The sequence below is a fragment of the Macaca thibetana genome, chromosome 10 (assembly GCF_024542745.1).
Source record: "Macaca thibetana thibetana isolate TM-01 chromosome 10, ASM2454274v1, whole genome shotgun sequence".
Taxonomy (NCBI): Eukaryota; Metazoa; Chordata; class Mammalia; order Primates; family Cercopithecidae; genus Macaca; species Macaca thibetana.
In genome coordinates, this window is record NC_065587.1 from 74258452 (window position 1) to 74271568 (window position 13117).

Below are 13117 nucleotides of genomic sequence, written 5' to 3' on the forward strand. Positions count from 1 at the left end.
ACAAACATATTTTGTCATACTCAAAGCGACAGCCTGTTAGATGATTACATTAAATAAGGTCAAAAGAAATTAAGCAGCAAAAGCGGGGGTCTCAGGCACTGTCTGTGATAACTGACCAACACCAAGATGGTTCTTAACCTTAAATCCTTTCCGCCATTACTAGTGAACATCCAAAGTGAACTCTAACACAATAGGCAACATCATGAATTCAAGACATTTGTCATGTATTCTACATTGCATTTGGGGATGTCAATCCACTTGCCTAAAATCTATGAAAAACCATGATTTTTAGACTGTTTTGAAGGTGATGATGCTAAACAAATACCATAACTCCCTGAAAAGATGTATCCCCAAATGAAAAGATTAGGCTGAAGCTCATAAATCAAAAAAGTTATAATTTATATAAATGACAAATGCTATCAGTGTATCTAAACTAAATTATCTAGACACCTTGCCATCAGATTATTTTGGCAGTTGTAACTAGAAAATGATGTTGAAAATATGAAACTTGGTTAGTAACCTCCAAAGAACAGACTTGTTCAGTCTTAAACAAACATGAAGGCCAGGCATATACATAAATATGCTCAGGGCAAAATGAATTTGACAGAGATTATGTTTTATTATTATTACTACTATTTTTGAAGCACAGTCTCACTCTGTCACCCAGGATGGAGCAGAGTGGCACAATCTCAGTTCACTGCAACCTCTACCTCTGGGGTTCAAGCAATTCTCCTGCCTCAGCCTCCCAAGTAGCTGGGATTACAGGTGCCTGCCACCACACCTGGCTAATTTTTTGTATTTTAGTAGATGGGTTTCACCATGTTAACTAGGCCAGTCTGAAACTCCTGACCTCAGGTGATCCACCTGCCTTGGCCTCCTGAAGCGCTGGGATTACAGGTGTGAGCCACTGTGCCCGGCAGATTATTTTAGATACTTCAAAATTTTAGATATCAAAGAACATGTGTAGCATATATGGTATTTAATTTTTTAACAGCAAATAAATGCCTACAAACAGAATAACATAGTGGTAAGAACATAGCCTGGGAGTCTGGTGACCTGGCATCTAGCTGTGGGTCTACTCTAACCAGCTGCATGTGAAGTACAGCATCTAAAACAGTTTATATTCAATTTTGTGTGGGACTTTTTTTATTTTCTCCTGTATCTAAAAGACTTATTTAACACATCTGTCATATTTTTGCTGGACTAATGCAAAATCAGAAAGATTAAGACAATACATTAGTGTTGAGATTGCTCAACAGCCAATTTGCCAGAAAAGTGTCTATATAATGAGATTATTTTTGGTGTTAAAATTTTTTTTTTTGAGACAGAGTCTCGCTCTGTTGTCTGGGCTGGAGTGCAGTGGCACAATCTCAGCTCACTGCAAGCTCCGCCACCCGGGTTCACACCATTCTCCTGCCTCAGCCTCCAGAGTAGCTAGGACTACAGATGCCCGCCACCATGCCCAGCTAATTTTTTGAATTTTTAGTAGAGACGGGGTTTCACATGTTAGCCAGGATGATCTCGATCTCCTGACCTCGTGATCCACCTGCCTCGGCCTCCTAAAGTGCTGGGATTACAGGCGTAAGCCACCATGCCTGGCCAAAATTTCTTTGTGATTGAATTATGATGGCAAAGTGAGTACATGAGTTTGCGTGTGTGTTTTAACTTATTTGACTAAAAGGTTGTCAAACCTGTATTACAATTTAAGATTTTTTTTTTTTCAGGGAATCATGAAATTTCTAAAAAACAAATGATTTTAGCAAATCAAATTAGAAGAAATGATCTTACTTAGATGGGCTTCATAAACACTTTAAAAATCATAAAAATTATATTTTATTTATTTATTTTTGAGACAGGATCTCTCCCTGTTGCCCAGGCTGGAGTGCAGTGGCACGATCACAGCTCACTGCAGCCTCAACCTCCTGGGCTCAAACTGTCTGCCTGCCCTGGCCTCCCAAAGTGCTGAGATTACAGGAATGAGCCACCATGCCCGGCTAAAAATGATGTTTTAAATGCATCAGGATAATGTTCATTGTAGGGGCTCTCTTTTAGCGTCCTTTTTGCAGAGTGAATAATCAATACTTAATTTACCTTTAACCACTGAGATTTTAATGATTTAGATTGTTTTATGAACCCCTCAAGAAACACATACCTAAATATTTTAACAAAATATTCATTGTAGTCACGTCTTTCCTTTCTAAATCATTTCTAAATCTTTCCTTTCTAAATCAAGTTTTAGCAAGTAGCTAATATACTAGATAAAAACCATTAAGCTAATAAGCTCCACTCCCCAAATAAGAATTTCCACATAATAGTTAACTAAAATTACCTATTTTTGCCTAAGAAATCTACTATACCTGACATGAACAGAAAGACCAGAATTTAGAAACTGGAGTCGACAGAACAAAAGCAGAGCCAGCATCTCTTTGGCATCTGTGTGGGCTTTCCTGATGCTGTCAAGGATATTCCTGTATTAAATTGTATCTAGTTTTTAAATCTTCATGCTAGTTTTTGCGTGAAGATCTATTTTTTCAGAGTGAATTTCTGAAATTTCAATATCATCTTAAGTAAGAGGGGCACTTATTTTCTTTGGTTGAAGAAACTCACTTCTCTCCCAAAACTAAGGAATAATTTAAAATATTGTTAAAAACAAACAAACAAACAAAAACCTGCCTCTCCCACCATCATCTTTCTCTCACCCCATACCTGTGCCCTCTCCTTTCCATTTATAAACAGAAATAAATGGATTTGCTACTCTTACCAAATTAACATACTGAGATGGGAATTTTTATTTATTTGAGTAGAAGTTACTCTTGGGGAAAGAAACAAAAGTAGCACAAGTATACCACACAAGAATGTATCTTGTTGGCTAGGTGTGTTGGATCATGCCTGTATTCTCAACCCTTTGGGAGGCTGAGGCTGGGGGACAGCATAAGTCCAGGGGTTTGAATCCCCTTGAGACCAGCCTGGTCAACAAGGTGAGACCGTCTCTACAAAAAAATTAAAAAATTAGCCAGGCATGGTGGTGCACACCTGCCGTCCCAGCTACCTGAGAGACTGAGTGAGGTGGGAGGATCACTTGAGCCAAGGAAGTGGAGGCTGCAGTGAGCCCTGATCACACCACTGCACTCAGCCTGGATGACAAAGTGAGATTCCCTCTGTCTCTGTCTCTCTCTCTTACACACACACACACACACACACACACACACACACACACACACACAAAAAAGTATCTTCTCTAAAGGCACCAATGATGATAAGTTCATATTAACATTGTTTTTAACACAGTCTTTTAAGGATCCTTTTAAGAAACAAAAGTAAATTATTCATACATAACAAAGTTAATGATAGCCTTGCCTTGGTTTTCCTCAATAACTTACCATCTTAAGAGAAGGAAATGGCTGATTTTCTGAAAAGGAATTTTCCTCCTGGACCACAGATTCTGAAATTTTAAAACAAAAAATCTCAGTAAATAAAATACCACTATATCACTAAGAGCTTTCTTAAATCCTTAGTGCCAAAAAAAGAGGGAAAGAAAGAGTGTGAGAATTGCGAGAGCATAAGTAACTCTGAGATCCCCCTTTTTTAAAATAGAGATAGGGTCTCATTCTGTCATCTAGGCTGGAACACAGTGGCATGATCATCGCTCAATGCAGCCTCAAACTCAGGCAGGCTCAAGTATTGATCCTCCAGCCTCAGACTCCCGAGTAGCTATGCCCACAGACGTGCACTACCACATCCAGCTCATTTTTAACTTTTTTTGTAGAAATGAGGTCTACGTTGCTCAGGCTAATCTTGAACTCCTGGCCTCAAGCAATTCTCCCAACTTGGCCTCCAAAAGTGCTGGGATTACAGGAGTGAGCCACCATGCCCGGCCCCTATATACAGTATTTTTAAAGGCTCTTGTATTTATTAACCATCAAAAACCCATTTTCTAAATAAGTAACCTTCATGAAAACCAGTTTGCAATGATTAATAAGACAACAGTCTGTAGACCCAAGAGTGATTACTTTCTTATAAAATTTGTACTAAAGTACTGCTCTTTAAAAAGTAGTCACAAGCTGTGATTTTGCTATTTTTCCAGAGAATTAAGAGTTGTGTGATTTTGCTAAGACTAAATTTGAAATACTAAAATCAGCTCAGAAATTACAAATTAAGAGAATATATAGCTACTATTGTGCTTTAGTTATCATTATCAATTAATACAGACTAAAAAAAATTATTTTCCAAAAGTGGAAAAAATTAAAATATCAAGTTTTTCTTAAAAATACACACACAAAACTGTATTACAAATTCAAAGATAAAATCATGTAAAATTTTACAGTGGAATAAAGGTAGAATTCATTTTATTACTAAAAGTCATAAAATACCTATGAGCCTATATAGTTACATTTATGCTCTGGGTGGGGATAATCTTTAGTCTTAAGCACTTCACGATCTTTATAAAGATATTAAAACTGTATGGTTATCACAATGACAGATAAACACCTATATCTATAGTGCACCTACTATATGTACAGCACCATCAGTCTCTGGGAATAGAAAAACATTTTCCTACTCCTGAGGAGCTAACATTCTAGTTGAAAAGATGGGACATATATGAAAATAAAGGATTTAAAATGGATACAATAAGCCTCATATGAATGGCACAGCCATTAATTTCTATGGGAGTAGAAAAGCAAAGTGAAATTATAAAGGGATGTGGTAGGCAGGACAAAGCTTACCCACGGTCATAACAGGTAAATGACAGAGCTGGTTCAAACTGACCCTGAAGCTGGATTCTATAGCTGATTTACTTTCCACTTTGTAATGGTTAAGAATGTTTGGAAAGATTGACAGGTATTAATACTTTGATCATCAAGCTAAGAAAAGCAATGCAATGGTTACTATACACATGATACGTATTTAGTAGAAAACAAATGCAAATTTCCGAACTATAAAATTACATTTAGAAGGCCCAGTATTACATTCATAAAAATGACCAAGTATGTGCTAAAATGGATTTTAAAAATCCTATTAATGCTAACTACAAAAGGAAAACAGTTTTTCCATATTGGTACGTACCTTTCCGATCCTTAGATTTCAATGCAGTCACATGAGTGAGCTAGAAAGCACACAAACAAAATGAAATTGGAAAGGAAGCCTTAGCTTATGAAGAGATGGTTAACAGAACTATAACTTGAAAAACTAGCAAGATAAAAACGCCTATAAAATGTAGAACTATCAGTTTAATAAGAATAAGCACTAGCCACTATATATATTTTATATGTGCATACATATATTTAAGATAATAATCAAATACTCAATTAGGGAAGAATATAAAAATTCTTCACTAGATAACTGTTAAGAGGGAATCATGCATTTATTTAGGTTCCTAATAGGGATAGGAAGAGGAACCATGTAAAATGATATGATACAAAATATTCAAATGTATTGGAAATTAACATTTATTTACCAACTATTGCATAAAAGGCCTACTGTAAAATAATGACCATTATATGAAGAAGGGCTACTGCAGAACAGAAGCAACCTAAAGATTATGAACGGGCTAGCCACTATGGCCTACAAAAACTTATGTCTAGTTTGTTCCTTCATATACAAAAACCAATGGGGTCCATGGAAATGGTTGGAGAAGATAGCTGGATCAATACAGAACCCTTCTCCCAAACAGAACAGAATACCAAAGCACACACTCTACACATTAAACATAACAGTCATCCCCATGTGCAAAGAAAACATAACCATATACAACCAAGTACAATAGTCCTAAACTAAGGGATAATTTACATTTCATGTTGTTATTACTACCTTTAACAACTGGAGTTGGTCAAATGTTAATTCTTTTACTGGAATTTCAAATAATTCAACTGGATCAGCATCAAATTTCTAAAAAAAAAAAAAGAAAGAAAATTAAGAGAAAAGTGAGCCCTAAATTATCACTGAATGCTCACACTAGATAGGCCTAGCAACTCTATTTACTCAACCATGAGAATAACAGTGAGTAGCCACACTGAGCCCATGCGGGGGACCCCTTCTAATCTAACATCACCTCCCAGCCCTTATATTCTGGCTTTCGTTTTTACTGCAGTGTAGAATACCTGGAAGGAAAAAGGAGCTGGGAGAAAGCTGTAGCGCTGAAGACAACTGAGATAGAACCAGAAGTCAGTCATCTCCCCTACTTCTTGTTATGCTGTCTATACATTTTCTTTGATACTTATCCATGCTACATGACTAGAAATCAATATGAAAGTACTATATAGAATTTATTTCTGTAAGTTTCTAATCTTTTCAAATACTTTTAAATATTTGATTAAAAACAGCAGACACATCAAACGTCATGAAAAAATTGTCTAATTAGCTATAAACCGTAATACTTAACAAGCACTCTGAGCTATCATGTTTCCCCCAGAAGCAAATCTGTTGTATTAGGTTTTAATGTCTATCAAATGATCAATGTCACTCTGTTGAAGGCACTTCTACAGGAAATGAATTAAGGTATCACCAATAAATCATCTGTCCAACAAATATACTAAAATCCACCACATATATATTCATTCATGTACATTGGTATGAAACTGTACATACATAAGGTTTTTCTGGAACACATAAGAAACTATTAAGAGTAAGGCAGTGAGAACAAGGAAAAACAGGAAAGATTTATTTTTCATTTCATAATCTTCTGAAATACTTACATTTTTTCTAATGAACATGAAATGTTTTTATAAGAAAAATACCAGCTTAAAAATAAAAATCAATATAAAAGTTCATTGCTTTCATTTCTCAACTCATTCAGGTTCAACTTCAGATCAAGATATAGCCTGGTGAAAATGGGGCATTAGTAATATTTGAACTCTCATTGATTTTCAGAAGTAAATTGTAGCTCGGCCAGGTGCAGTGGCTCACGTCTGTAAATCCCGGCACTTTGGGAGGCTGAGGTGGGCGGATCACCTGAGGTCAAGAATTTGAGACCAGTCTGGCCAACATGGTGAAGCCCTGTCTCTACTAAAAAATACAAAAATTAGCTGGGCGTGGTCCAGCTACTTAGCAGTCTGCAGTCCTAGCTACTTAGGAGGCTGAGACAGGAGAATTGCTTGAACCCAGGAGGTGGAGGCTGAGCCAAGATCATGCCACTGCACTCCAGCCTAGGTGACAGAGCAAGACTCAGTCTCAAATAAATAAATAAATAAATTGCAGCTAGATCAATTAATCTCAATCTTGGCTAATAAGATCATTTATTACTTTACTCTTTCTCATTTATCTTTTCATTAATGTTCTTCCATGGCTAAAACCACCTGTTCCATGTGTTTGGTCACTCTACTCATGTAATCTAAATAGATGCATCTCCTTCCTTCCCCCTCCCTTTCTCCCTCCCCTCCCTCCCTCCCTCCTCCCTCCCTCCCTTCCTTCCTTCCTTCCTTCTAATACCATTTCGCAGAAACAAAAGGGTCCTTTCCTATACATCATAATAATCCAACCCCTAGGAACTCTTTTTTTTTTTTCTTTCCTTGTTTTTTATTGAATTTTTATTTACATTTCCTACACATGTAATATATTTTTTGCTAGAATTTTTAAAAAGATAACCTTTTTATATTTTTTCAACAAAATATGTATATAAGTTGAAATTAAACATTTTAAGAATTTCAGTGACCATAAGTCTTAAAGTTTTGAAAAATATCTATTAGATTGAGTTTAATTGTAATAATTATTAATACACAATTGTTTAAAATAAGTGCAAATTTTCATTACAAGTAATTAAATATAAGACACAAAATTTTACTATTCACTTCTTTTTTTTTAATTTATTTTTTATTATTATTATACTTTAAGTTCTAAGGTACATGTGCATAACGTGCAGGTTTGTTACATATGTATACTTGTGCCATGTTGCTGTGCTGCACCCATCAACTCGTCAACACCCATCGACTCGTCATTTACATCAGGTATAACTCCCAATGCAATCCCTCCCCCCTCCCCCCTCCCCATGATAGGCCCCGGTGTGTGATGTTCCCCTTCCCGAGTCCAAGTGATCTCATTGTTCAGTTCCCACCTATGAGTGAGAACATGCGGTGTTTGGTTTTCTGTTCTTGTGATAGTTTGCTAAGAATGATGGTTTCCAGCTGCATCCATGTCCCTACAAAGGACACAAACTCATCCTTTTTGATGGCTGCATAGTATTCCATGGTGTATATGTGCCACATTTTCTTAATCCAGTCTGTCACTGATGGACATTTGGGTTGATTCCAAGTCTTTGCTATTGTGAATAGTGCTGCAATAAACATACGTGTGCATGTGTCTTTATAGCAGCATGATTTATAATCCTTTGGGTATATACCCAGTAATGGGATGGCTGGGTCATATGGTACATCTAGTTCTAGATCCTTGAGGAATCGCCATACTGTTTTCCATAATGGTTGAACTAGTTTACAATCCCACCAACAGTGTAAAAGTGTTCCTATTTCTCCACATCCTCTCCAGCACCTGTTGTTTCCTGACTTTTTAATGATCGCCATTCTAACTGGTGTGACATGGTATCTCATTGTGGTTTTGATTTGCATTTCTCTGATGGCCAGTGATGATGAGCATTTTTTCATGTGTCTGTTGGCTGTATGAATGTCTTCTTTTGAGAAATGTCTGTTCATATCCTTTGCCCACTTTTTGATGGGGTTGTTTGTTTTTTTCTTATAAATTTGTTTGAGTTCTTTGTAGGTTCTGGATATTAGCCCTTTGTCAGATGAGTAGATTGCAAAAATTTTCTCCCATTCTGTAGGTTGCCTGTTCACTCTGATGGTAGTTTCTTTTGCTGTGCAGAAGCTCTTTAGTTTAATGAGATCCCATTTGTCAATTTTGGCTTTTGCTGCCGTTGCTTTTGGTGTTTTAGACATGAAGTCTTTGCCCATGCCTATGTCCTGAATGGTACTACCTAGGTTTTCCTCTAGGGTTTTTATGGTATTAGGTCTAACATTTAAGTCTCTAATCCAGCTTGAATTAATTTTCGTATAAGGAGTAAGGAAAGGATCCAGTTTCAGCTTTCTACTTATGGCTAGCCAATTTTCCCAGCACCATTTATTAAATAGGGAATCAAATTCACCAGCAGGTGGTGCCAGGTTCCTTGTCACACTCTTTCATATAACAGGCAGTATCTGGTACAGTGATGTTAGCAAACTAGACTAACTTGAAATCAACTCAGTTGGAAATTAATACCTAACACAGTTTTAGCGTCCACGTCCCTGAGAAATCACTTGGTTACATAGTATACTGATGTTTAGGGACTATATCATTGTCACGATTATGTTTGTACAAAAACAATTACAGTTTTTTTAAAGCTACATAAATTTTTAAATCTCATTCTGGAATCCCCCCCCCGCCGCCCCCATTATGCCCTCTTCTCCATTCTTCTGGTCCCCTACTCCAATTCAGGCTTACCTTTCCTGTAGCCCACATTGCTGCTCGCCCTGCCTGCAGTCTCTGTCCTCTGACATTCCTATTTCATCAGCTACCAAAACATTAGTCGTGAACATTTCCCTTTTCAGCTAAAAAGTATTCCCTACCTCCCTAGCTCTTGAGTCTAAACCTCTTCACTGAGGCCCTCCGCCATCTAACTCCAAACCACTTTTTGAATTTTTCACTGTGGCTCACTAGCTTTATTAATTGAAGAAGCTTGAAGCAGAAACAGCTGGAATTCCAGAAAACAAACACTATGATATCTTCCTCTCTTGCCTCAATATAGTAGCATAGACAGTCACACCACCACAGAAATCACCTGGAATGTCCCTTTTCTATAACATAATAAAGTGTATTCAGCAACAGAGACCCTACTCTAGGAAGGCAGTATCCCATCTCATCACTGTCTCAATGTTGCAAGAGCATGAGAGGGAAGGACTGGCAGGAATACACCAAAAAAATGAATTAACCAATTCTATTTAATAAGTAATTTAAAATATTTTTAAAACTTCCTAGTTTTTAAACCTTTTACCTAACATTAAGAGTTTGAAATGAAGAAATTTCAACGTACCTTTTTCATAGTCAAACAACAGGTAAGATCATGATATACCACGGGCACAAAGTCCTTTGAAAGGTGTACATCAAATTCTACAAAGGCTGCACCCTGATAGAAGGAAGCAAGTATTTGAAAAACATTGCCTGGTACACAGTACATCTCAAACTGCAAGAACATAAGAAATTTTTGTTCACTATAAAATTATGGACCTGTACAAACTTTTTCTAAAAAGTAATGTATTCTCTTAAAACAATGGCTTTTCTCTTTTGCAAAAGCACAGCTACTTTTTCCTGGGCAAAAAAAAAAAAAAAAAAAAAAAAAAAAAGGACACAGATTCACTTTAAAACATCCAGAGGCACCTCAGTGGCAGTGAGACAGCCTTCGGGCTGTCACTTCTACAACTGCTATCGGCAGAAACGGAACCCGACAAGTGCCTCGAGCTCAGGGATCCCTCACATTGCTGCCCACTGTCCCTGCAAACCTTAGCTGCACAGCTAACATGAAAGATTTGGTGAGGAAAGGAATAAGCTGCAAAGCGCCTAAGCTCTGCTCCTTAGTGCACCTGAGCAGTCCACTGTACAGCCTTTCTCAGCAAAATGTCAGTACTGAATGAAAGAGGAAGCCATAACTGCTGATGAACAGACAGAGAAAACAGAAACAGGAAAAAGATGATGCTCATGTCCAGTTTCCTAATGAGAGCCAAACAAACGAGGAAGACATGAATTATAGTTAAAGCCAAATTTCTAAAAACCAGATCCACACAGAAGGAGCAGGACTGAAATTAAAGAAAAAAAAGAAAAGAAAGAAAAAGGCAGATCCACTCACCCCCATGAATTAATTCAGTTAAAGTCTGTATGTCATAAACTGACATACAAATATGCACCTTTCCTGAAAGAAGGCCAGCTGCGATAGAAGGAAGGTTTGAAAATTCTGTAACACTACTTTGCTGTGACCCACAGAGGTGCTGTACTAGAAAAGGTGGGTGCATTTCTACCCCTTACACCGGCTCTAAGTTGTCAAGGGGTAGAACTCAACGTGTGAATACACATGGATCACAGACTAGAGTCAAAGGAGTTCAAGAGTATGGCGAGGGAGCCTACTTCCTTGCAGACTTCTGAAGCGGGAAACTTAGCACCTCTTATTTGAAACAAGACAAAATCAAAAACCCATTCTACCAAAGAGGACAAACCCTACCATTCCCAAGTAGTTCTATGAAACATTTTAAGTTGTAGCTTTCTAATTTGTTTGGTTTTAGACAACCATAATCCTTATAGAAAACAATTTTAGTAGGAGACAAAACTTAATCCCAAAATTCATTGTAAGGTTTAAGTAATAAGCCAATAACAGACCAAAACATCTTCACAGATACGTATTTAACATTAAAATAATTCAATAACAATTAAAATAACACTTCTGAAAATGTGATCCCTGTGAGTTACAAAGGATTTCATTAGAATATGGAAGAAAAAGGCTTAATGAAATTCTCTCTCAAAAAGCACATATCTAAAAATTCTTGGCGGGGTGCGGTGGCTCATGCCTATAATGCCAGCACTTTGAGAGGCTGAGGCAGTCAGATCACTTGAGGTCGGAAGTTCAAGACCAGTCTGGCCAACATGGGGAAACCCCATCTCTACCAAAATTACAAAAATTAGCTGGGCATGGTGGCACACGCCTACAATCTCAGCTACTCGGGAGGCTAAAACAGGAGAATCGCTTGAACCTAGGAGGTGAGGTTGCAGTGAGCCGAGATCACGCCACTGTACTCCAGCCTGAGAGACAGAACAAAACTCCATCTCAAAAAAAAAAAAAAAACAAAAAACAAAAAACAAAAAAAACCCGGCTCATCACACCGGGCAAGATGGCTCATGCCTGTAATCCCAGTACTTAGGGAGGCCAAGTGAGGGGATAGCTTGAGCCCACAAGTTCAAAACCCACCTGAGCAACATAGTGAGATCCTGTCTCTACAAAAAACACAACAATTAGCCAGGTGTGATGACACATGCCTGTGGTCCCAGCTACTTGAGAAGCCAAAGCAGGAGGATCACTTGAGCCCAGGAGGTTGAGGCTGCAGTGAGCTATGATCCTGCCACTGCACTCCAGCCTGGGCGACCAGGCCATCATGTTTATAGCTAATGAAATGATGTTTAGACTAGCCATGACAGTAAAACTGGTTCCAAATTAATTATAAACTATAGCCCAATACTACTAATAAATATATTTTCAACAAAGATAAAACAATATACTACTATTTTAAATATTAAAATTATAATCAATTCAAGATGTCATGAATTTTAAAATGCATTATTTTACATACCACTAAGAGGGGGAAATATGCTGCCAATTAAATTATGACTCAAAGCTAAGTTGTAAACCCATTCCAGTTTCAGAGAGGTTAAAATATTTTAAAAGTACACCTCAGAATAGATGTTAGTTCATGTAAGTAATGAGGTTAAACACTGACTAGCCAAGTTTACTTCCCGAACTATTTTTTACAAGGCAAAGTTGAGGCATATGGAGTACATTGTGGAAAAAGTGGAAATTAAAAAATGAGATGTTCCTCCATTTTTTCCCCTAGTTTCACTTTGGAATGTGAGGCGGTCCAGACAAGTACAGAGGAAGAGGGGAGAAAAATCTCAGGTTATTGATTAAAAATGTCCAAGTTGCAGTTGCTGAAAATCCTAAAAGCTAAAAAACAGACTATAATACTTTATAACTGGAAAAAAAAAAAAAAACAGGGAGTTAAGGAAGACAATCAAGTTGCTATGCAAGGGTAGAAACTGATACTTTTTTTTGTTATTTTTTAAAGAGATAGAGTCTCATTCTGTCATCCAGGCTGGAGTGCACTGGCCGGATCATAGCTCACCGCAGCCTCAAACTCCTGGGCTCCAGCAAAGCTCCTGCCTCAGACTCCCAAGTAGGTGAGACTACAGGCATGAGACACCACACCCAGCTGATACACTTTTTTCAAGTGTTACATAAAATCACCATCAAATCTTTCCTTCTTTTTTTTCTTTTTTGAGACTGAGTCTTACTCTGTCATCCAGGCTGGAAAACAGTGGCGTGATCTCACCTCACAGCAACCTCCACCTCCCATATTCAAGCAATTCTCCCACCTCAGTC

At 37.5% G+C, this 13117-nt stretch overlaps 2 protein-coding genes across 2 annotated transcripts in view; one reads left to right on the forward strand and one right to left on the reverse strand.

Moving 5' to 3' along the window:
* CHGB (chromogranin B) overlaps window positions 1-13117 on the forward strand; it is an 817086-nt gene that overhangs the window by 455732 nt on the left and 348237 nt on the right. The gene's annotated exons all lie outside the window — the stretch shown is intronic.
* Window positions 1-13117, reverse strand: part of GPCPD1 (glycerophosphocholine phosphodiesterase 1) — a 65815-nt gene that overhangs the window by 16518 nt on the left and 36180 nt on the right. Inside the window, exons 12-15 of the mRNA XM_050745211.1 lie at window positions 10013-10105; window positions 5809-5886; window positions 5065-5104; window positions 3381-3442 (exon numbers count right to left, since the gene is read on the reverse strand). Of these exons, the coding sequence (XP_050601168.1) occupies window positions 3381-3442; window positions 5065-5104; window positions 5809-5886; window positions 10013-10105 (273 nt within the window). The remainder of the gene's footprint in view (window positions 1-3380; window positions 3443-5064; window positions 5105-5808; window positions 5887-10012; window positions 10106-13117) is intronic.